Source organism: Anomaloglossus baeobatrachus, chromosome 6 (genome assembly GCF_048569485.1).
Source record: "Anomaloglossus baeobatrachus isolate aAnoBae1 chromosome 6, aAnoBae1.hap1, whole genome shotgun sequence".
NCBI lineage: Eukaryota > Metazoa > Chordata > Amphibia > Anura > Aromobatidae > Anomaloglossus > Anomaloglossus baeobatrachus.
In genome coordinates, this window is record NC_134358.1 from 307,316,905 (window position 1) to 307,342,969 (window position 26,065).

The 26,065-nt window shown below is 46.4% G+C and overlaps 1 protein-coding gene across 1 annotated transcript in view; it reads right to left on the bottom strand.

Moving 5' to 3' along the window:
- Window positions 1–6,630: 6,630 nt before the first annotated feature.
- Window positions 6,631–26,065, bottom strand: part of ICE1 (interactor of little elongation complex ELL subunit 1) — a 131,656-nt gene continuing 112,221 nt past the window's right edge. The window contains exons 19-21 of the mRNA XM_075314920.1: window positions 24,063–24,169; window positions 15,402–15,500; window positions 6,631–11,901 (exon numbers count right to left, since the gene is read on the bottom strand). Coding sequence (XP_075171035.1) covers window positions 11,723–11,901; window positions 15,402–15,500; window positions 24,063–24,169 — 385 coding nt within the window. The 3' untranslated portion in view covers window positions 6,631–11,722. The remainder of the gene's footprint in view (window positions 11,902–15,401; window positions 15,501–24,062; window positions 24,170–26,065) is intronic.

The following is a 26,065-nucleotide window of genomic DNA, read 5'->3' on the forward strand; positions in this document are numbered from 1 at the left end:
TCAATCCTCCAAAGGTCATAACTGGTGTTTGCGGATTAATTTGTGGAAACTCATAGATAGGTATGGAGGCCTGTAAGAGCTAGGGGAGTGTGAGGGAGTCAACGACTTGTCTGCCTTGTCCAAAAACACCATATTAAAATCACCCCTACAACGTGTGTGAAACCTCGGTCTGGTGGGAGACGGGACAAAACAGAAGAGATGAACCTGGTCTGGTTTGAGTTCAGGGTGTATATATTGCATAAGATTACTGGAATCCCGTTCAGGGTACCTTGAACAATGAGAAAGTGACCCAAAGGAATTGCCTCCCATTTGTTCACCTAAAATGGGCAGAGGCGAGATATCAATATGGTTACTCCTGCCATTTGGTTAGTGTTTGTTGCTGAAAATGACTGAGGAAACTAGTGGCGGGCAAAGCTGAAGGAGCTTCTGTGAAGTGAGTCTCCTGTAGAAATACTATCTCAGCCCGAGACCTGTGTATCTCTTGAAAGACCAGCTTCCTTTTCACATCCGAATTCAACCCCTTGACATTAAAAGTAAACATTTTAACCATTTTAAAGCCTTAAAGTGTGCTTATGCAGAGACTTTCCTTTGTAGCTGGGCAAATTGCGCAACCTCCTTGCCCAGGTACCTTCCAAGAACCTTTCACTAATAGAGTTCCTCTTTCCAGATAAATCGCATACCTGTAAACATAACATAAATACATAAAGACAAAGAAAAACATATCCAATTTCAAATATGGGATAAGAATATGGCAATATACACAGAATTCTTGCTATCCTGGTACCAGAGTTGAGTAATAATTAGTTAAAGTGAGAAGGGTCAAACTGTATAGAACCTGCACCTTAAAACTAGGTGTGAATGAAGTAGCACAACTCTTTTAGTAGGAGAGCAGTGGAACTTCAGGAACAGACAGATGGACTTCAACATCTCCCCGGGACTCTGTAATGGGGAGGTAATAACAAAAGCATACTGTGAGATTAAAGGTCCAGTCACACTAAGCAACTTACCAGCGATCCCAACAACGATAGGGATCGCTGGTAAGTTGCTAGGAGGTTGCTGGTGAGATGTCACACTGCGACGCTCCAGCGATCCCACCAGCAACCTGACCTGGCAGGGATCGCTGGAGCGTCGCTACACGAGTTGCTGGTGAGCTCACCAGCAACCAGTGACCAGCCCCCAGCGCCGCGTGGAAGATGCTGCGCTTGGTAACTAAGGTAAATATCGGGTAACCAACCCGATATTTACCTTGGTTACCACCGCACGTGCAGAGAGCAGGGAGCAGCGCACACTGAGCGCTGGCTCCCTGCTCTCCTAGTTACAGCACACATCGGGTTAATTACCCGATGTGTGCTGCAGCTAAATGTGCACAGAGCAGGGAGCAGCGCACAATGCTTAGCGCTGGCTCTCTGCTCTCCTAGCTACAGCACACATCGGGTTAATTACCCGATGTGTACTGCAGCTAAATGTGCACAGAGCAGGGAGCAGCGCACAATGTTTAGCGCTGGCTCCTTGCTCTCCTAGTTACTGCACACATCGGGTTAATTAACCCGATGTGTGCTGCAGCTACATGTGCACAGAGCAGGAGCCGGCACTGACAGTGAGAGCGGCGGAGGCTGGTAACAAAGGTAAATATCGGGTAACCAAGGACAGGGCTTCTTGGTTACCCGATGTTTACATTGGTTACCAGCCTCCGCAGAAGCCGGCTCCTGCTGCCTGCACATTTAGTTGTTGCTGTCTCGCTGTCACACACAGCGATCTGTGCTTCACAGCGGGACAGCAACAACTAAAAAATGGCCCAGGACATTCAGCAACAACCAACGACCTCACAGCAGGGGCCAGGTTGTTGCTGGATGTCACACACAGCAACATCGCTAGCAACGTCACAAAAGTTGTTAGTTAGCAGCGATGTTGCTAGCGATGTTGCTTAGTGTGAGGGGGCCTTTAGTTAGACCAAACAATGGCTACCAGACGCTAAGGATATTTGTAGGTCTGGAACAAATATTTAAAGGGGGGCCATCCTCCCTTGAGCCTCTGGAGCGCCGTTTGCGGAAGGGGGGGGGGTTTGGTGGACTGGTTGCCACGTCTGCAGGAGTGGTGGTATTGGCCCGGGTGCAGTCCAGTCCGGAAGATCCGGAATAGACAGATCAAAGGCACGGCAAAAGGATGCAAGATTTGCAGGGATTCTCAAGGTAGCTGATGTTTCTTCTAGTCATGCAGAAAGGCTGAATGGAATACCCCATCTGTAGGGTATACTGTTATCTCTGAGAGTAGACAGAAGTGGGCGGAGGGCTCTCCGTTGCTGTAAAGTGTTCCACGAAAGATCTTGAGATAGCAGAATTCTGGTGCCACGGAACATCACTTGCTTTGGCGGGTGCACTTTGCCTATTATTTCCTCCTGAAGTTGAAAGTCAGTGATCTGACATATAATGTCCCTAGTGCTGCCTCCCAGGTTTTTAGGTTGCAGTGCTCTGTACGCTCTATCCATAGGAATAGGGTGGTTTGGAGGTTGCTGCAACAGTGAATTAAATATGGTCTGCAGTATGGCTACATCATCTTCACTTGGACCTCTGGTACTCCCTTGACCCTTATATTGTGCCATCTTCCGTTATTATCTAAGTCTTCAATGTGACACTGCAGTTCTTTAATGACTCCCTGGGAGGAGGCTTGTTCTTGCACCATTGTGCTCATCTTCTGGCTGACTTATTCTTTTAGAAAGAGAAATAACATCCCACCTAACCGCTGCTATTTCGGATCGGCAAGTGTCCTTAACTTCAGACATGAGTACCTGGAAATCTTGCTTGGTAAGGAACTGTTGGACATGCTCCCACCAGTTGCAAGGAGGATACAAAGTCTGTGGAGATGTAGGTCGGGTCACAAGTCTGTTCGAGCTCCGGTTCAGGCCATCCTCTGGACGGGGTGGGCCGCGGGCCATTGAGGGAGCCACTCTCCTCTTACCATCATAGTCTGGCTCCCGTGGTCCCAGGTCCCTGACTGGTCTGGGGTCCCTCTGTGGTCCGGGGAGGCACTCACATTCCGGGACACGGGGGGACCCTGAGGAGAGGACAAAGGGTCAGATCTCCCAGCCCGGTTTACAGCATTAGCATCCCAGGTGACCTATACGACACCAGTTACTTGTGGGTGTGTTGCAGATGCTGGCGTGACTGAATGCCAGACATCCCCTCTATCCCCCACCATTTCTTACCCAGAGCTGCGGGAGCACAGGGTTGAGTGTTTGCGGGCCCCCGGGAGAGTTGCGGGCCGAGTGTTCTCCAGAGGCACCACCAGGGACATGGCCGGGATGCAGTCATGGCCGAGGTCCACCGGCTCCACCGGGAGGAGGGGTGGTGGAGCTTCCCCAGTCTCAGTCAATCCGTGTCTGAGTGCTGCCAGGGAGGGAGGTGGGATCTGCTTGTCTCGTCCTGGCCTCAGAAAGAAGCAGAGCGGACTCATTCAGGCCCACCTGGTCCTGGTCATGCTCCATTCGCAGTGAAGGGAGCGCACGGCGTGTCTCTGCCAGCGGCGCCATCTTGTCTCAGGGGAGACCATGGAGATCACTAGTCCTGTCAGTGTTCAGCTCCCCACGGCCTCCTTCGTCCACTCCGCTCACCGGACAGTGCCCGCCTGGAGATGACTCACCTGTTCCTGGAGGTAATGGTTTTGCTGGGGAGGAGGGTCGGTGATCCGAGCAGACGGCGGGCAGGCCGCAGTGAATCTCCAGTGGGTCCCATGTGAGATAGGAGTCCAGGGTGAGCGGGGCCGAGGTCCCAGGGATCTTTGCTGGTCTTTTCTTCCCGGTCTTGGGTCCTCCGTGCTAAATTAGGGTGCTAATTGAGTCTTGGACGGCGGAGCTCAGTCTTCAGACGGATGTCCGCATGGAGCTCCAGACATGCCCCGGCAGAATAATTTTTATGCACCTGTAAGGTCAAACACTTGGGCTGAGGAAATAAAATGTTAATACACTGGGTAAACCGGTCACTGGAAAAAAAATTGGGCGTATGGATAGACGGGAAACAAATTTAGTGACTAGTGTCAGGCAGCTGCTGACAAGGCAAATAAAATAATGGGCTACATTAAAAGAGGCATTGATAATGACTGGAACATAGTTTTGCTTCTACACAAGTCGTTAGTGCGGCCCACTTAGAATTTTGGGCGACAGTGTATAAAGGCAGCTGAACTAGAGCGGGTGAAGAGGAATGACCAAGATTATTAAGGGAATAGCTGAACTCCAATAACAAGACAGGTTATCGAACTTGAGAGTTATTCAATTTGGAAGAATAAAGTTAGTGCGATCTGATTACAATGTACATTCTGTGCACAATTAGGTATTTTTACCTAAGACTTTTTATACATATTTTCCAACTCCAAGCTGTATAATCTTGGAAGCTTATTGAATGAAGCATATCAGGTCATGTGTATTTTTGAAATGATAAAGGATGTAGCCTAAGGACATCAACCCTTATAAATATAAGGTATAAGGACATATACCCTTATATCATAAACCCTTTATGTTTGCAGAATTATTAGGCAGCTTGTTTTCTAGAAAATGGGCTAAAAAAAGGGATTTAATGAACTTTGAAAAGTAACAAAAATGTTACATGTCTTACAAAGGATTGCAGCTCTCTTGAAAAAAGCTAACGTATCAAACATTTTGCTGCAAATAGTCAACAGGATCGCAAAACATATGTTGGAAAAAAAAAGTTGCACATTAACCAAACATTTAAGAACAATCAAACGCTAAGTGACCAGGAACCCATTATCCTCCAATGATGTTATATTCCAGACTTGCAATCTCACTGGAGTGCTCAGAAGTACAAGGTGTTCAGTGCTCAGAGACCTAGCCAAGGTAAGGAAGGCTGCAACCCAACTACCACTGAGCAAGACACAAAAGCGGAAACATCAAGACTGGGCTAAGAAATATCTGAAAACAGATTTTTCAAAGATTTGTATTTATTGCTGAAATGAGAGCGACACTTGACAGACCAGATGTATGGGCCACTAGCTGAATCAGTAATGGGCACACACCTACAGTTTTACTTAGATACCAATAAAGTGGAGGTGGGGTACTGCTATGGGCTGGTGTTATTAAAGATGAGCTAGTTGGAACTTTTGGGGTTGAAACTCAAAATCAACTATCAAGCCTACTGCCAGTTTTAAGAAGACACTTTCTTCAAGCAATGGTAGAGGGAAAAGCCTGCGGAACACCATGATTTTTATGCAGGACAATGCCCTATAGCATGTATAGAAAGCTCAGAGTGCAGAAGAAGAAGAAAAAAAAAAAAAAAGCACAAACTAAGTTCCATTGACAGTTATATAGTTATGGGTCTCAGAAAATGGTGACTATTTTTTTTAATTCCTGAAATGTCTTTAATCAAAAATTAAAAAACTGGAGAAGTTTGTAATCACTGTAATTATAATGACCTGGAGAATCATGTTGCCAGGTACATATTGCCACGCAATGTACACTGTAATATACCACCTTAAAAACAATAATGGAAGTGCTTATTTTTTATTTTAAGAAAAAATGTCAATTGCACCACACTTGTAACTTTTATTTACTGTTTTTTTAGTACATTGTATGGCAACAGGGATGGTTTCATTCAAAACTCAAGACCTGATAAAACTATGTTGATGGGGAAAATAAATTATGGCTTTTGGAACAAGGTGAGGAGAAAAAACCCCCACAGAAAATGAAAATTCCCTTGTCATTGAAGGGTTAGAGCACAAGCTATATCAATAGAGTTTAAAGTACTTGAGCACTGGATTTGTTTGTAACTATTAGTTATGATACGGCTGTGGGACTTTTTTGGACAACATTATTATGATGAGAACAAAATATTTCTCTCTGTAATGCAAAAAATCCCAGCATCAGAAAAAAATAAAGTGTAATTAACTTAAAAAAAAAAGGGGGGGGAGTGATCTCAAATAACCTTGTGTTTTGGACATCCGTGCCCTTTTTCTTAGGTATATAGTGAAGGCTCCTCGCATATTTACACATATTAGGTTGCATACCTATCCAATCAGAGCAAAGTGGTAATTGCCCCCGCAAATACTCCCTTTTGTGATTGATAGGTATGCAACCTAATATATGTTTAAGTATGTGGGGGGCCTTCACTATATACCTATGAATAAGGGCATGGATGTCCGAAATGCGAAAGGTTATTTGAAACCCCTTTTTTTTGGTCCTTTTATCTTTATTGCATTTGTGTGTTCTTTATGGTATTTAAATAAATGTTATTTGCATTTTTATTTCTTCTGGTGCTGGTATTTTTTTTTTTTTTTATTTCATTGCCGGGGACACTGGCATCACTACATGGACTGCATATTGGCGAGACCTATATTGGTAAGTTGATATTTTTCATCTTTTATTTTTGTAACTTAAAAAGGTATATTATGCTAATAACTTTCACACACATTGCTTTATTTTAATTACAATTTTATTACAAAGCATCTCAGATGCATACTTATTAAAAACCAAAAAAAGTGTAAACTTTTTTATAATACAGTTTATATACAGGAATTACAGTTCCTTAAGAGGAAAAACAACAAATGTGAATTACATTACAAACCTACACTATAAACAGTCAGTCGCAGAGTGTCCAAAAGTTATCTCAGTGAACGTTACTTAAGGGGGTTGCCTGGTCTAGAATGAGAGGTCTCCAGTCAGGCTGAGTCTGCAGACTTGTGAATACCAGTGCACACACTGAGCTGGGAGGATTCATCAGTGTCCTTCACTTGTATTGAGCCAGGTTGCACCCACTAGTTGGGTTCTGGTTGGAAGTATGCATATCACATACATAATTGCTGTTCTCAGCACAGACATCTTGAGGCACACAGTGCGGACAGTGGGAAAATTCGTAAGTCATGTCACATGGTGATTGCAGACTTTTCATTCTAGACTGGACAATCCCTTTAAAACTGTACAACAGTAACACATAGTACCAGAATGGTAACACAAACGAATGCAAGCCAAAGAATATCTTAGTTGTACATCAATAGTTTATAATTCTAAGTGTAAATATGTGAAATAGAAAGGTATATTACTTTAAAGTGGTTTTTCCTTTCCAAAAATGTTGTTCCTAGACGGAGGTTTTTTTTCTTCCTTTTTTCAAATAAACTGCTTTACTTACGCCCCTTGGGTTCAGCTAAGGCCGGCTTCACATCAGCATTATTTTGCCAGAAAGCCGGATCCGGCACGAATGCGGTACAGTTCAATGGAATCCCGGCAAGATAAGTTCACATGTGGCCGCATGTGACCTTATCTTGCCGCGATTTCATTGAACAGTACTGCATTTGTATCCGGCTTTCTGGCAAAAGAACGCTGTTGTGAGAGCAGCCCAAGTCTCCGGGCCACTTCTGGTGCTTGTAGTGCAAGTGTAAAGCCAGCGTCACACTGGCATAGGACTTGCAGGAGTGGAATGTGAAAAAATCTCGCATTGCACTTGGCTTAATGTTACTCAATCAGTTAGCTCAGGTCTGAGTTTTTTTTTTCTCAGCCCTAATTGGAATAAGGAAAATAAAAAAATTGCAGCATGCTGCAATTGTCTGCATTTCGTGGCTCACTCACACCCATACAAGTCTATGGGTGCATGTGAAACATCACACTGCAGTATGAGATCATCCAAGCGAAGTGCGATATATGCATAGGCTGACAATGGAGGAGATTGAGAGATTAATCTCTCGTTCTTCTCCACATCTGTGAAACAATCGGAAGATTGCCTGAGCCGAGGGTCATTAGCATATCGCATAGGATGCCATACGCTAGTGCGATGCTGACCTAACAGTAACTGTGCTGCAGCTGATCAGTAAGCTTAGCTGATCCTGCTGTTTACTCAGACAGAGTCACCTAGCTCAGTGATTAGCTGCAGCGTTGTCGATGTGCTGCAGACAACAATAGACACAGGAAGCAATGGCAAAGCCAGGGAGGGTCAGTAAAGCAGTTTTTATTTAAAACAAAATGCATCTGTGGACAAAACTTTTAAGCAATTTCTTAAAAAAAACAAAACAAAAACACTATTGCCCTTCCCCGAGTAAATTGCTAAGTCTCTGCTGCTGCTTCTTCTGTTTGTTTGTTATTATCTGCAATGCTGCAGCTAATTAATAAGCTTAGTGGCCTTGCCTGGGCAGGTGGCATAAGCTGCTCATAGTTACTGAACTCACTGATTGACTGCAGTGTTGTCAGTGTGATGTCAATGCTGCAGTCACAGACACTGGAAGTAGCCCCGGAGACTGGACACTAAATCCAGAAGCAGAGTTGTTTTTTATTTTTAAAAACAAATTGCACTTGGGGACAGCCGTTTTCTGAAAATGGAGTAATGTGCAGAGAGAAGTACTTAAAGGGAATCTGTCAGCAGGTTTTTGCTGTGTAAGCTGGAGACAGCATGCTGCTAGGGTTAATACATGGAATTCAGGGATGCCGGTCTTGTCAATCTCCAGTCTGTTATTTGCCATTTTTGTTTAAGAAGAACGACTTATCGCTCAGACTACGTCAATCGAATGGCAGTCTTCCTCCAATTGGCACCTGACTATCAATGTACAAGCTCTATTGAGAGCCTGGTGTGAATGGGAAAACTCTCATGTCTGCTACGTGGCTAAATCTACACATTCAGAACGGCTGCACCCAGTAATCTAAGTGATACATCATTGGATTCAGGATCTATTTGCCTACAACATGCTGCTCGCAGATGAGGTAGCAAAAACTTGATGACAGATTGCCTTTAAGACATTATTTTGCCAGTTTCATCTCTCTATCATTAACAACTATTTTAAAATTTAGTTGAAAACAAAGACATTATCTTAGATGCCCAGTCTTTGCAGGCAATAATCCAAATGTGCAAAATACATTAAAAATACCACCATCATCCTCCTGCTAGAATCATCACTAGCACTAAAAGAAATTCTGACAGGCAATGGTTTGATTTGGTTACTGCGAATTTGTACCCATTTAACAACTCAGAAAAATGGTGAAATGTGTGCACACTTTGCAACCGTTATTTTGATCCAATGCACCGAAAATAAACACCAAACTTTGTTCATTTAATTAAAAAAAGATAATCAAAATTGAGTCTCCAGAATTACAGACTTCTTTTGACGTATTTTGCTTACCCTTTTTCTTGATTACATATAAGAGAGGAGTCAGATAGAATAGATGATAGCACAAAGCATCAGACTACAGATTGGCATGGAGATATACATTTTTGATAACACCGAATAAAAAATTGTTAACAAAACTAAATATGGCTTTAATAAACTTGTCAAGTTTAATGGGTCTATCAAGCCAACCCCCCCCCTCCCCACCCCCCACAAATGAAGACAAAATAAAACATTATATAAAGTTATACATCTTTCTACTGTAACCTAATTATGCCAGAGTATCCCCTTCTCTTCCTAAAGAGACAGGAGAGTTTCTGGAGTCCGCAGGAGCCCAATGTTGTCTGCAAAGGGGGATGGCTTACAGGCTATTCCAATACCTCAGCTACTGAAAGTAGTGATCAATTGGCCTTTCCATGGCTCAACACGGGAAACCAGAGCAAAGAATGGAAGTGTAGATGCTAAACTTCGTACTGGAGCAGATACAATTGCATTCAACAATGTAATTTGCTGCGATCCCTGTGTAAAGTTATTACATCAAACAAATGAATTACCTATCACAAGTGTAACTTGTATAGGAATTAATATGTGCTCTGCATGGTCAAGTGTTGTCAGTTTTATACGTATTGAGCAGGAACTATTATCATGGTTATTCAGGCTTCTTTTAGAGCTCATCTAACATTCCCCATCAATAGAAAAATAATATTGATGTGTATAAAAATAAAAAATAACTGGTGCCAGAAGAAAAGATATCTAGCATGTATCTGGCTTTGTTAATAAAGTCTAACAAAAAGAAAAAAAAACAAAAAAACATAACTGGCATTATTAAGATTCAGATTTTAGTATTATTTCCTTCCAATATAAGTATAGTGAAACAGAAAAAAAGCCAAAAGACGACTTTAGATACATGTGCTGCCTCCTGCCCAACTAGAGTCAACAAAGAAGCAAAAATGTTCAAATGCAAAAGTGTATATTATTATTGAAGTTAATGTCCAGACAAAGCAGCAGGAGCAGATCAGTAAAACAGACTGCGTACAGGTGCAGGTCATCCCAACCTTTGTCGGATGCTAGGATGTGAAAAGGTGAATTTTCTGGAACTCTACTACTATCAAGTACAATAAATTCCAGAATGCTTCTAAATTTTATCTGCATTCAGGCCACACACAAAGGAAAATCTGAAAAAATGATAGTACTCAAGGTGAGGATTTGTTCACAAATCCAACTCAATTAGAGTGCACATGTCGAGAGTGAGCAACAGGTAGCTTAAATGGTAACCCTCATAATAAAGGATTTTCAGAGGTTACGGGTATTTCCATCTCCAAGATCCTATCCCACTATGTAGTAGGTATTATTATAATATTAGCATATACCTCCAATTAGACATGTCTCTTACCTCATGTTCAGGGCATTGCAGGACCTTACGTATCCATGGTTATCACCACTAGCAACTAACTGTGGCTGTATGCGTGGTCGTAACCACAGGTACCTAAAGCAAGCGGAAATGCCATGCACTTAAGGTAAGACACATGGCTATATCAGGAGATCTATTCTACATTTCTAATTGGCGGTATTTGCCATTATTATTATTATTACACTAACTACATATTGGGATAAGATCTTGAAGACGGGAATACCACTATAAGTGTGGCAGCACAATCAATTGGTGTTTAAGGTTACATTTTCTGTAAGGGGGAAACAAAACAAGGACTCCTAATGGCTGCAGTGTACACTGTTTTATAACAAAGGTGCAGTGTATAGAACTGCTTGATCTATGAACAAAAATCTTATGACAAGATATAGATGTCGGAGCTTAATCCGGACATAATGTAGAACCTCGTCCTAGAGTTATCCAAGCATATAACTTGCTTTAAATTAAAGCATGATGTAGGATACTACACTACAGTCTGCCGTCCACTACTAGAAAGCAAGCACAATTTACTACCTGTCCATCATTGAGCACAATACACTATATGAAACCACAAAGGAAAGCAGGAATGGTTAATGCAATCTCAGATGAAAGACAGATGTTAAACAGCATAAACTGCAGCGCCACAGATACCCCCTGTATAAACTGACAGGTGCAGTGCAACCAGCACATTTATGCTCAGATAGTGCATAGAGTAGCTAAAATCACCCACCTCACAGAAAAAAAAAGCAGCAAAGGCATCAGCAGGTAGGTCGTTTTCTATCGCCATTATTTAATAGTTACAATTTCAAATTCTTGGTTACAAATGAGCAGTTTTCTTAAGCAACGTATAACTCACACGAACATTAGAAGAAAGAAATATTATAAAATATTAGAGTTGTTAAAACCAAAATAAAATTTGGCTACATTTAGGAACACATACCATGGTTGGTCACTTATGTTGGACACTGTTCTTCTTAACAGCCATATATAAAATTTTAGCTACATTTATTGTACAAACCTTTACAAACCAAATATAATTTACACATTTACAAAATCACACTGAACTCTGTGCTTCTAAGAAGAGAACTTTACAAACAAAAAATGGCTTTATATCCTTAAATATCAAAGTGCAAACTAATAAAAGAATCAGAAAAAGGCACTTGGCGCCTCCAGTGCTCAGGATTCTTAGGAATAGATCCCTCAACACCACGGTGACATTAAGAAGACTCATTTATCCTGGACACACAATGATGCAATCTCCTGCATACAGTTTGTTACAGCTGGCGGTATGACGTTCTTTGTAGCTTCTTTCCATGCTTGGAGCGTCTGAAGGATGAGAGAAGGGTCACATGGAGCAGTGTCACACAGCATGTAGACCGACGCCAACTGGACACCCCACGGTACACCTGTAATGAAGTATGATGCGAGGTTCTGGTAAATATTAGGCCTACATACAACAGCAGATCTTCAATCACCAACAAAGAATGGAAACAACGCAAAGCTGTTCTGCTTAAATCAATGTGAAGGAGACTGAAAAGACAAAAGGCGCTAATAGGGTACTAACATTACAAACGTTTATAGAATAAATATCAGATGTGCTCACCTGATACAGATGTGAAAATAGTCACAACTGCTATTTTTTTTTTTTAAATCAGATACTTTTTTTATTAAAACAGAGTACATACAACAGAATAACAAATCGGCATCCAAATTAAGATTATCACATCTATTACCCCTTTAACTCCCCTTCCCGCCCCCTCCCCCATCCCGGCAGCAACAGTCACAACTGCTATTGAAAGCGTGTAGGTTATGGTTACAGCAGGCACCACGAGGAGTTAGTGTCAAAATTCAAATAGAAGTGGACTCCCGCGCTGTCGTAAGAAGATGGTAAGCAGTAATGGTTAAATGTGATTTTATTACGTGTTTAATGTATGATTATCTGAGGAAGGAGATGTGATCTCTGAAACGCCTAATAAAATCACGTTTAACCATTACTGCGGACCATCTTCTTATGACGGCGCAGGAGTCCATTACTATTTGAAATTTTGACGCTAAGTTGCTCTACTTAGCAGTAAAACGTTATGACTTTTTTCAATTTTTTGTAATAATGCGTTCATTTTTATTTTCAACTAGACACTTTGGAAAAGACAAAGAAAAATTGTTTTTTGTTCTTGAGAACTTAAAAGTGTACTTAAACGGCAGATCTGGTGTGAATTATTAGGCTGCCGAAATTGGACCTCTCTGATCCAGGTCCTTGTATCAAATTGTCAGTGGTGCGAGGAGCAGAGACCGATGCCAGTCCATAATGGGCAAATCAAATATATCTACCATATATTTTTAATGCTGAAAACGCCCCCTCTGCTTATACTTGAGTGAGGTTCCCATAAAAAAAAAAAAAAAAATATTCTCACCTGTCCTCTGTTCCTCCGGTGGTCTCTTATCTGCGGACAGTAAGCACACATACCCCTCGCTGATCGCGGCCGGTACACACTGCACGGGACAGCCTCTGCCATCATCGCTTTACTACCACGCCGCTGCAAAGCATTCAACTGTAGTAAACCTCCTACAACAGTGCAGTGCAGCGGTCGCGATCGAGGGTTCTGTGTGCCAGCGGTCCGCAAGAAGCAGGTGAGAGGGCACTGCAGGAACGGAGGACAGGTGAGAATATTTTTTTTTTTTTGTCTGTGTGTGAACAACGGCATAATAGGGAACAAGAAGGGGACCAGAATGAGGATGTTACTACAGGATGAGGCACAAGGATGGGGCACATACTACAGAGCACATGTAAGGCCACATTACCGCAGGGGACAATATGGACACATTACCGCAGGGGACAATATGGACACATTACTACGCTTTAAATCCTTAGTATAATCAGGGTTAAATACCAAAGGCTGCATGCAGACACAAGTAGGGAAAGCTTAGGAAACCATATGTAGTTAGCTAACTAGTGGTATTTATGGGCATACAGCAATTTAAGAAAGTTTATTCATGAGCTATGTTCTTTTAACCTCTTCACCCCGGTCGATTTTCCTTTTATTTTATATTTGCTCCCCTACTTCTGAGAGCCGTAACTTTTATTTTTCCGTCAATCTTGACATTCGAGGGCTTGTTTTTGCGGGACGAGTTGTACTTTTAAATGAAACTAAAAGTTTTACCATGTAGTATACTGGAAAACGGCAAAAAAATTCCAAATGAGGGGAAAAAAAAAAAAAAAATGTGATTGCATGATTGTTTTTGGGATATTTTATTCACTGTGTTCACTATATGGTAAAACTGATATGTCGATGTGATGCCTCAGGTCAGTAAGAGTTTGTCTACGGCCTCTGTCACACATCCCTGAAAAACACGCACTTTTTCACGGACGTGTCAGAGGTGCGGATTGCCCTTGGTGTGCTATGTCCTTGGTGTGCTGTGGCCTACGTGTGTTCTCCGTGTGTTATCCGTGATAACACACGGAGAACGGGAACTTTCTACTCACCTGTCCCTGGCGTCGCTGTCCGTAATGCTGAACTTCGGTCTCCAGCCCTGCAGACTCCCCGCTGTTGCTGCTTCCGGCCGCAGTGAAGTGAATATGCAATGAGCATAATGAGCGGCGGTCAGCAGCAAGTGACAGCAGCGGCAGAGACTGCAGGGCAAGAGAAGGTGAGTAATGTTTTTTTTTTTTTTCTCTCAGACACTTGTCTTTTCTCTGGCGCGTGTCAACACATCCATGTGGTCTGTGTGTGTTAACGTGTAACACGTTTGCGTTACGTATGACACCAGTGATGCCGGAGAAAAATGGAAATGTCGGCGTGTGGAGCACACGGACACACGTAAATACGGAACGGACACACGTTCCGTTCCAAAATACTTACGTGTCTCCAAACCATTAGGAAAACATAGGTCCACGTGTGTCTACGTGTCTCCGGTATGTGAGAAAACTGTCAAACACATACCGGAGGCGCGAACGTGTGACAGAGGCTGTAGACTGCACACTAAAAAGCCAACAATGTATAAGGGAACTCTGGTACTGCATTACTGCTATATGAAAAAATGAGAGTTTTAGTTTCTGTATTGGCAAATGCGATACGGTGCCCATGGGGCGATGAGCATTCACACAGGACATATGAAAGTAATAAAATGTTTTTATGATCCTGCAAAATGAGAACTCTACGGGTGGTGGAAAATGTATGCCACTTTTTTGGACAAACTTCTGATTTTTTTTAAACCCCTTATATAAAAGTAAACCTATACATATTTGATGTCTATGAATTCGCACTGACCTGAGGCATCACACTGAAACATCAGTTTTACCATACAGTGAATAAAATATCTAAAAAACAATTGTGTAATTGCACTTTTTGTTTGCAATTTTTCTGCACTTGGAATTTTTTTTCCATTTTCCAGTACACTATATGGCAAAATTCATGGTTTTATTTAAAAGTACTACTGGTTCCGCAAAAAACAAGCCCTCACATGGCAAGATTGACCGAAAAATAAAGTTCTGGCTCGTGGAAGAAGGGGAGCAAAAAAAAGAAAAAAAAAAAAAGAAAAAGAAGAGCAAAAAAAAAAACCAAAACGGAAAATTGTGAAGGGGTTAAAGGGAACCTGTCATGTGGGAAAAAAAAAAAAACCCAAAACAAAACGCTATTAATTTGCAGATACGGGGTTAACCTGTAGGTTAATAGCGTTCGAAAGCTGCCCCGCCGATGCACTGAATGCTCAGCTACAGGGAGAAATTAACTATTATTCCTGCGTGTCGCCCACAGCATACAGTGATAGAGGTGCAGCCGGCGAGGCTTCAGTCACTGCTGACTACATAGTGAGAGGCAGCTGTAATTACACTGTAGAGCTAGCACTAACAGACAGCCGGTTATAAAGAGCATCAGTGAATGAGCGCCTTCAGACACGTCTACAAGCTTACCTTCTTCATTTGCATGCTGGATGAATGTAATAATAACAGACGTGATGCTCTTAACAGCAGTTAGAAATCCCTCTTTTAAACCCATCTGACACAGACGTCCTGAAATAGAAAAAAAAACAATTAAACTACTGGTGCAAATATAGCAATGCAACAGGTGCAGTAAATAATGCTGCACTGCAATATGTGGGAAGTTCTATTTATTTTCTACTGTTCCTACAAAAAAAAACAAAAACAGATTCTCCAAAATATTGTTCTACTAAAAACTTGTGTTATGTTCCTACAAATGATTTTGTAGGAATCTTTGGGAAGATAAAAAAATTGAAACTGAGCTTTAAGAAAAATCAGTCTCCTATGCTTGTCAGTGTGAATGTCCCTTCTTGACTAGTGATGGGCGATCCCGAACTGTAAAGTTCAGGGCTCGTACCGAACACAAGTGATCGTGCACACGATCGCAAACACAAGCTTTCCTGGGAAGCTCATGTAACAATTCGGGTCCACGGGCTGTTATAATAAAAAAACCAAAAAAAAACCAACACATTATTAAGAAACATTACGATCATACTTACAGGTCCAGCGACGCGTCCTGCAGACTCTGTTTCCCAGCCGCTTCTGCTTCCGCATCCAATCATTGCTTTGCCCCCGGTAAACACCACTGACTAAAGGACCTTCCATGACATCATAGCCATGTGACCAGTCTGGTGTGAATGTTGTACAGACATTGGCTTACAGACTGGTCACATGGCTATGACGTCATTGAAGGATCTGTTAACTGAACTCTGACTGTTACTGTGTGAGTGTCGCATCGGCATCACCCGGAACGGCCGCACAATCTCCTGACAGGAGCGGTTGGCTGTATGTATTTCCATGCAGCTGAGGCGCTCGTGTCCGGATAGTGTAAATCCGTGCAGGGTGATACCAATGCAAGACTGCACGAGTCATACCCAAGTGGAACTCCGCCCTCAGTGTCAGCCTGCTTCTCACTCCGTATAGACGCCGTGTGTACAGAGTGATGAAGCAGAGCTGACATTCAAACCTGTGGACTGTCAGACTAAGGATTTTTTTTTTTTTATAATAAAGATGGAGCCTCTAAATGTTTTATTTGTTTCATTTGTAATAAAAAAAAATTGTTTTGTTTTGTTTTGTTTTTTTACTGCTTACTAGAAATTCATGGTGGCTATGTCTAATTTGGTATGACACCATGAATTTCGGGCTTAGTACCAGCTGAGAATAAAAAGCTGGTATTAACACCTTTATTATTTATGCATGGGCTCTCGCCGTATTTTGATCGCCAGTCAGGTAAAACCAGGCAACTGGGGCTGGGATTCTTTGCAGCCCGCAGCTGCCCCTGGAAATGGCGCATTGTTTCTTAGCAAAATTTCCAGACACTTTTCCCGGCTCATCCAGCGGCCCTGATGGCGGTGGCACGCTGGGTAATAAAGGGGTTAATACCAGCTTTGTATTCTCAGATGGTACAAAGCCAGAAATTCATGGTGTCACGCCAAATTAGACATGGCCACCATGAATTCTAATACAGTAAAAAAAAAACCAAAAAAAAAAACAACTTTTTTTTTTATTAGAAATAAAACAAAAAAAACATTTAGAGACTCCATCTTTATTATAAAAAAATCCTTAGTCCGACGTAGTCCACAGGTGTCAGCTCTGCTTCATCACTCTGTACAGACAGACGTCTCTACAGAGAGAGAAGCAGGAAGAGCCATGTCAGCTCTGCTTCAGTGCTCTGTACAGAGCGAGAAGCAGGCTGACAGTGAGGGGATGATTCCACTTGCATCTCGCATCGGTATCAGCCGGTACGGCCTGACGCTCTCCGGACAGGAGCGCCTCAGCTGCATGGAAATGCATGCAGTCGACCCGCTCCTATCAGGAGAATGTGCGCCGTGCTGGATGATGTGATGCGACACTTGCACAGTGACAGTCAAAGTTCAGTTAACAGGACCTTCGATGACATCTCAGGCATGTGACCATTCTGTAAGACAATGTCTGTACGACATTCAAACCAGACTGGTCACATGGCTATGACGTCACAGAAGGTCCTGTAACCCGGGGGCACAGCAATGATCGGATTCGGAAGCAGAAACGGCCGGGAGACAGAGTCTGCAGGATGCGTTGCGGGACCTGGAAGTATAAGGACAATGTTTATTATTAACTATATTCTTTATTTTACAGACCAATAACTGTAAAGCCAGAGTTTGGTGTTCGGACACAAGTTCGCGTTATCTCGATCTTTACAAAACGTTTGGGCGAGTCTCCCAATCATCGGGGGGATCGCCCATCACTATTCTTAACTCATAAATTGATCACAAAAGTAAAAAAAACGTATACTTGCTTCCTGGATTGGCGGCGTTCCTCTAATTGCAGGTCTGAGTGCCCTAGCGGTCATGTGACACTTAGGTCATGCGACTACTGCAGTTGATCAGCGCACACTGATCTCCTTAAGTGCAAATAGTTATGCTACAGCTAGTGATAACCGAGGAATACTGAACCTGATACTCAGTGAGAGGAATATCCCCCCTCTTCTACTCTGAATATAATTAGGGTGAGGATCCAATGTCAAATAATATCGTTTGCGTTCACACAAAAAGATTAAAAAAAAATAAAAGTGTAAAAGTAGGATTTTTGTGTACTCACCGTAAAATCTCTTTCTCTGAGTCTTCATTGGGGGACACAGGACCATGGGTTATGCTGCTGTCACTAGGAGGCTGACACTAAGTAAACATAAAAAGTTAGCTCCTCCCTAGCAGTATACACCCCGAGCCGGAGGCGGGCTCAGATCAGTTTGGTGCACAAGCAGGAGGAGGAGTACCAGAATCACCATACATAAAACAAAGTTATAACTAAAATAATGCAGCCGTGCGAACAAGAGGTCTATAAACATAAGACCGCTGAAAATAGCCGGCAAATGCAATTAAACAACCAAAAAACCAAGCAGGGTGGGTGCTGTGTCCCCCAATGAAGACTGAGAGAAAGATTTTACGGTGAGTACACAAAAATCCTACTTTCTCTATCGTTTCATTGGGGGACACAGAACCATGGGACGTCCAAAAGCAGTCCCTGGGTGGGAATACAGAAGCCCGCAGATAGGAAGAAAACAACGACCTCCCTCGGCGGGCTTGTACTACAATTGAATGCTGTCACCCTATTACAGGTGTGCAACTGCTGCCTGCAAGACCTTTCTCCCAAAACTAGCATCAGCCGATGCTTGGGTGTGAACATGGTAGAACCTAGTAAAGGTATGCAGGCTAGACCAGGTGGCGGCCTTGCAGACCTGGTCGGCCGACGCCTGATGCCTAATCGCCCAAGAGGCTCCCACTGCTCAGGTAGAGTGCGCCCTTACCCCCCGCGGCGGAGACTTGTCCCGAATCCGATAGGCCTCAGATATGGCGGAACGGATCCATGTGGCAATTGTGGCTTTGGATGCCGATTCACCCCTCTTGGGACCAGAAGGAAAGACAAACAGACCATCCGACTTACGGAACGGCGCGGTTCTGGAGACATAAATTCTAAGGGCGCGCACCAGGTCCAGGGTGTGCAAGGACCTCTCCAAGCTGTGAGAGGGGCCAGGACAGAAGGACGGAAGAACAATTTCTTCGTTAAGATGGAACGGGGAGACCACCTTTGGGAGAAAGGCGGGATCTGGCCGGAGAACCGCTTTGTCCTGGTGAAAAATCAAAAAGGGAGCACGACAAGAGAGAGCTGCCAGCTCTGACGTCCTTCGAATAGAAGTGATGGCAACGAGGAACACCACCTTCCAAGACAGGTGAGAAAGGGAAGAATCCCGCAAGAGCTCGAAGGGGGGACCCTGAAGTGACCCTAGGACTAGATTAAGGTCCCACGGTTCTAGAGGCCGACGATACGGCGGGGACAGGTGGGCAACTCCCTGGATGAAGGTCTTAACCTGTGGGCGAGAGGCCAGTGGCTTCTGAAACAGGATTGACAAAGCCGATACCTGGCCCTTTAGTGTGGCGAGCGAGAGACCCGCATCGAGGCCCGACTGCAAGAATGCCAACAGGGAAGGAAGGGAGAAGGCGAGAGGAGAAGAAATGCTGTGCTCTTCACACTACCTGAAGAAGACCTTCCACGTGCGGTAGTATATTCTTGATGAAGAAAAACCAGCCTGAGCTAGAACCCAGGATTCAATGGCCAGGCCGTCAAATTTAGGACCTTTGAGTTCTGATGGAAAAGAGGTCCCTGCTGTAGGAGATCTGGACGGTCTGGAAGGCGCCACGGAGCGTCTGCGAGGAGCTGAGTGAGTTCCGCGAACCATGCTCGCCTGGGCCAGTCCGGAGCCACCAGGATGACTGGTATTCCTTCTGCCTTGATCTTCTTGAGTACCCTCGGGATCAGAGGGAGCGGAGGAAAGATGTACGGGAGACTGAACTGGCTCCACGACAGGGTGAGGGCGTCAACTCCTAAAGCCAAGCGGTCGCGGCACCGCGCTACAAATTGCGGAACCTGACAGTTGAACCGGGAGGCCATTAGGTCCACATCCGGAACTCCCCATCTGTCGCAGATCTGGTTGAAGACTTCCCGGTTGAGGGACCATTCGCCGGAGGCGAGGCCTTCCCTGCTGAGGAAGTCCGCCGCCCAATTGTCCACGCCCGGGATGTGAACTGCTGAGATCAGGGAGTGATGATACTCGGCCCAGTGCAAAATCTTCCTGACTTCTCGCATCGCCCCGACACTTTTTGTGCCTCCTTGGTGGTTGATGTACGCCACCGGCGTCGCATTGTCCGACTGGATCCTGACCGGGCAACCCTGTACTAGGTGCCGAAACTGCTGCAAGGCTAGCCGGATGGCTCTTATCTCCAGAATGTTGATCGGGAGACAACTCTCCCGCGGTGTCCATCGGCCTTGCGCTGTGTGATGCCGAAACACTGCCCCCCAGCCCTGGAGACTGGCGTCGGTGGTCACTATCTTCCAGTGGAGCGGGAGGAATGACCTTCCTGACGTGAGGTTGCGTTGATTGATCCACCAACGGAGTGAGTGGCGGGTCTCCAGCGAAAGATGAAACCTGCGGTCCAGAGAAAAGGGAGATCTGTCCCACTTCTTCAGCAAGGTCAGCTGGAGGGGCCGGAGGTGGAACTGTGCAAAGGGTACCGCTTCCATCGCCGCCACCATACGACCGAGGACTCACATGCCGAACCTGATGGAAACTTGGCGCTGACGCCAGAGAGCGCGGAGGCCATCTTCTCCTGTGTGAGGAAAACTCGCCCTTGGGTGGTATCGAATACCATGCCTAAAAAGGTGATCCGTCTGGCCGGGGTCAGAGAGGACTTCTTCCGATTGATCAGCCACCCTAACCGTGAAAGGGTGTCGATCGTGACCTGAACCCCAAAACGACAGTCCTCGAAAGAAGAACCTTTTATCAACATATCGTCCAAGTACGGGATGCCCATAACACCCCTGGAATGTAGGACGGACATGGCAGCCGCCATGATCTTCGTAAAGACCCTGGGGGCGGATGCGAGGCCGAAAGGAAGAGCCGTGAACTGGAAGTGATCTTCCGCTATCGCAAAGCGGAGGAACTGTTGGTGAGAAGTGGCTATAGGGACGTGAAGATAGGCGTCTTGAATATCCAGCGATGCCAGGAATTCGCCGACCTCCATGGACGCGATCACGGCAGGAGTGACTCCATTCGAAACGGCCGAGGCCTCACCGACCTGTTTAGAAGCTTTAGGACGAAGACGGGGCGGACAGAGCCGTCCTTCTTGGGGACCACGAAAAGGTTGGAATAGAACCCCTTGAAACGTTCTGCGGGAGGGACTGGTACCACGACTCCGGCTTGGAGGAGGGAGTCTATGGAGTGAAAGAACGCGCGAGCCCGCGCGGGAGACTCGGGAGGGCGAGATAGGAAAAAACGTCTCGGTGGCTTTGACTCGAATTCTATTTTGTAGCCTGATGTGATGATCTCTCTGACCCAGGCATCGGCGGTCAGGGGGATCCACACATGCTGGAAACAAGACAGACGCCCTCCCACGAGTCTGGCGCTGTTGCGCGCCGACCGCAAGTCACTTGGAGGAACGTCGGCGGTAACCGGAAGAGGATTTCGTGGACTGGCGGGGACGTGAACACCAGGCGGGATTGGTCTTGAATGACGGGGTCCTCCTGTCTCTCGGAGGAGAGCGGCTTTTTCGCGGCTGGGGAGTGGAGTTGAAGCTGCGAAAGGGCCGGAAACGAGCGGTGGGGCGCCGATTCTGGAAGCGCTTGGGGCGCAATTGGGGGAGAGATGTACTCTTTCCTCCCATTGCATCGGAGATCAACTGGTCCAGCTTATCTCCGAAAAGACGTTCCCCTAGGAAGGGCAGGGAAGTCAGTGACTTCTTAGAGGCCGCTTCCGTGTTCCAGGACCGGAGCCAGAGGGCTCGACGGATGGCCACATTGTTGCTGGCGGCCTGAGCCGCGCAATTGGCAGATGCCAGGGCTGCATTGAGAAGGTACTCACCCGCGAGGGAAATCTGCGAGGCGATGAGGACCAGGTCCGGATTGGCAGGAATGGCGCGGAGTCCGCAGCGTAGCGTGTCCGCCCAGGACATCAGAGCCTTCGCAACCCAAACCGAGGCAAAGGCCGGTGAGAGGGATGTGCCCGCTGCCTCGAAGGCGGAACGGGCCAAGCTGTCAATAGTACGGTCCGTGGGGTCCTTGAGAGACGTACCGTTAGTGGAAGGACTGTGTGAGAAGACAGGCGGGAGATTGGGGGGTCGACCACAGGGGTGCCCGCCCAATCCTTTCGAAGACCCTCAGGAAAGGGATAATGCAAATCAATGGACTTACCGCTGGTAAATACCTTGTCCGGATGTTGCCTGTGGCTGCGCAGTAACTCAGCGAATTCTGGATTTCCGCTGAATGCGCTTTGGGCCCGCTTCATCCGCTTAAACGAGACCTGGGTGCTCTGGGAGGAGACGGGGTCCACCTGTACCTTTAGGGTCTGGTTTACTGCTTCTATCAGGCTATTCACCATGCGCCGAATATCAGCCGCCTGCTCTGAGTCCAGCAGGGGTGCTGCATCGGAATCATCATCGGAGCGGTCAGAAGACTCCCTGGAGGAATGATGGTGTGGACCTGGGGATGAAGGTGAAACCTGGGAAGAGGCTGAAGACTAGACCTGGCGGGTCCGCTTCTGAGCAGCCGAGGAGGTCCCTGCGACGGGGCTCACCTGCTCCGGAGGAGATTGCGTCGGGTCTGCGGGAGTGTGGGCGCGCGACGGCAGCAGGCGCAGTGCTTGCGCGATAGTCTGAGAAGCCTCAGAGAGGGAATCTACGGACTGGGACAGGGACGCTAGCCAGTCGGGGGGGGGCGGGACGCAGGGCCCTGTAGCATCTGGCGCTGTGGCGTCTGCGGTATCAGAAGCGTCGGCCGCGGAGTCCTGCGGAGGCTGCAAGTCTGTAGAACAGACGGAGCATAGTGGGGCGTCCTGGCCCTGGGTAAATTTGGTCTTGCAGGAGGAGCATGCAAAAAATAAGGCAAAGGGGGCCTGCTTGGGTCGGGTGGACTTAGCATTAGGCATGGTGAAACAAGTACTCTCCCTGGTGGCTGCTAGGAAGGAGACAGGAGTGAGCTGGCCAGAGAGAGGGAGAACGCCGGCACGCTGCAGCCTCAGGGGACCAGGAACAGGCTAAAATGGCGAGGGGACGCTGGAGGAGGCTGGGGGAGGAGCAGCGTTCAGGCGCGAAAACCGGAGGATCCACAGCCCCCACCACAAGCCAGGAGGCAGAGCGGTGGGAGGAGACTGGGCCAGACGACCGGCGGCCAATAGCGCTGCAGCGGGGGCGTGGCTAGGACGCAGAGCGACTAGGCCGAGACCGGGGCCTAAATTTTGGAGAGGGCCGGGGGAAAGTGTAGGAGAGGTCGGTCCTACCTGTTCTCGGCGGCGCCGGCCCAGCGACGGATGCGGTGCAGGCAGGGCGCCCTGCCCCTGCCTGTGCACAGTGCCCTCGTCCAGGAAGACTGAGGACTCCGGGGGAGAGCGTGCTGAGGCAGGGAAGTGGACATCATGATTGGGGAAGGAGTCCCCCTGCAGGAGAAGGCAGCGTGACAGGGCCCCATCGGATTACAGACGCTGCGGAGGTTCCATCCCTGCTGTATGCCCCTGTACGCCCTTTGGGGTGATACCGCAGGGCGAATCAGGGGTGCCCACGACAACCTGCCCACACGCGCAACCCCGGGAGTGGTACCACAGGGATGGACGGGGGAGAGGGCCCGAAATCTCAAGCCCCTGCGACCCTGGGGAGTGGTACCCACAGGGCTGCGGAGGATGAGTGAAGAGAATACCTGCAGAGAAAAAGAAGACAGGTATGAGAGCGATGAGCGGCGCCGAAAATAAGGAAAAAAGCGCAAAAAAACAAATGGCTGAGCGGGGCCGAGACGGCCCACATCAGCCTCCTACGACACTAAGCAAAAAAACTGATCTGAGCCCGCCTCCGGCTCGGGGTGTATACTGCTAGGGAGGAGCTAACTTTTTATGTTTACTTAGTGTCAGCCTCCTAGTGACAGCAGCATAACCCATGGTCCTGTGTCCCCCAATGAAACGATAGAGAAAAGAATGTTAAGACAATTGCATTCACTTGGTGGGCAAGTGCAAACAATACATTTTCCCTAGGGCACGGCAGAAAAGTTTTTTTTAAATTACTATACCTAAATACTTACCAACGAGACGAAGCACAGTAGCAATAATAACGTCTGGGACACATTGAATAGTCAAGTTTCCCTTCTTCCGTTTCACCCATTTATCCAATATCGGCCAAAGTTCTTTACTAAGAAACAGCACAGAATAAAAATTACAGTGCACACATTTTGTTCAGACTTTCATAAGCAAATATACTGTATATGTCATAAAAGAAGGGAATTTTGTTTACTTACCGTAAATTCCTTTTCCTCTAGCTCCTATTGGGAGACCCAGACAATTGGGTGTATAGCTTCTGCCTCCGGAGGCCACACAAAGTATTACACTGAAAAGTGTAACCCCTCCCCTCTGCCTATACACCCTCCCGTGCATCACGGGCTCCTCAGTTTTGGTGCAAAAGCAGGAAGGAAGAAACTTATAAATTGGTCTGGGGTAAATTCAATCCGAAGGATGTTCGGAGAACTGAAACCATAACCAAAAGAACAATTCAACATGAACAACATGTGTACACAAAAGAACAACCAGCCCGAAGGGAACAGGGGCGGGTGCTGGGTCTCCCAATAGGAGCTAGAAGAAAAGGAATTTACGGTAAGTAAACAAAATTCCCTTCTTCTTTGTCGCTCCATTGGGAGACCCAGACAATTGGGACGTCCAAAAGCAGTCCCTGGGTGGGTAAAAGAATACCTCAATAAAAGAGAGCCGAAAACGGCCCCCTCCTACAGGTGGGCAACCGCCGCCTGAAGGACTCGCCTACCTAGACTGGCATCTGCCGAAGCATAGGTATGCACTTGATAGTGTTTTGTGAAGGTGTGCAGATTAGACCAGGTAACTGCCTGACACACCTGCTGAGCCGTAGCCCGGTGTCGCAATGCCCAGGACGCACCCACGGCTCTGGTAGAATGGGCTTTCAGGCCCGAAGGAAGAGGAAGCCCCGAAGAACGGTAGGCTTCAAGAATCGGTTCCTTGATCCACCGAGCCAAAGTTGACTTGGAAGCCTGCGAACCCTTACGCTGGCCAGCGACCAGGACAAAGAGCGCATCTGAACGGCGCAGGGGCGCCGTGCGAGACACGTAGAGCCGGAGTGCTCTCACTAGATCTAATGAATGCAAATCCTTTTCACACTGGTGAACTGGATGAGGGCAAAATGACGGTAAGGAGATATCCTGATTGAGATGAAAAGGAGATACCACCTTAGGGAGAAACTCCGGGACAGGACACAGAACCACCTTATCCTGGTGAAAAACCAGGAAAGGGGATTTGCATGACAGCGCTGCAAGCTCCGACACTCTTCGGAGTGAGGTAATTGCCACAAGAAATGCCACCTTCTGCGAAAGACGTGATAAAGAGACATCCCTCAGCGGCTCGAAAGGTGGTATTTGAAGAGCCATTAACACCCTGTTAAGGTCCCAGGGTTCCAGCGGACGCTTGTAGGGTGGAACTATGTGGCAAACTCCCTGCAGGAACGTGCGGACCTGCGGAAACCTTGCCAGGCGCTTTTGAAAAAATACTGAGAGCGCCGATACTTGTCCCTTGAGAGAGCAGAGTGACAAACCCTTGTCCATTCCGGATTGAAGGAATGAAAGAAAAATAGGTAAGGCAAAAGGCCAGGGAGTAAAACCCTTATCAGAGCACCAGGACAAGAAGATCCTCCAAGACCTGTAATAGATCTTGGCGGACGTTGGTTTCCTGGCCTGTCTCATAGTGGCAATGACATCCTGAGATAAACCCGACGACGCTAGGAGCCAGGACTCAATGGCCACACAGTCAGGTTGAGGGCCGCAGAATTCAGATGGAAAAACGGCCCTTGTGACAGCAGGTCTGTGCGGTCTGGAAGCGCCCACGGCTGACCCACCGTGAGATGCCACAGATCCGGGTACCACGACCGCCTCGGCCAATCTGGAGCGACGAGAATGGCGCGACGACAGTCGGATCTGATCTTGCGTAACACTCTGGGCAACATCGCCAGAGGAGGAAACACATAAGGGAGTCGAAACTGCGACCAATCCTGAACTAACGCGTCCACCGC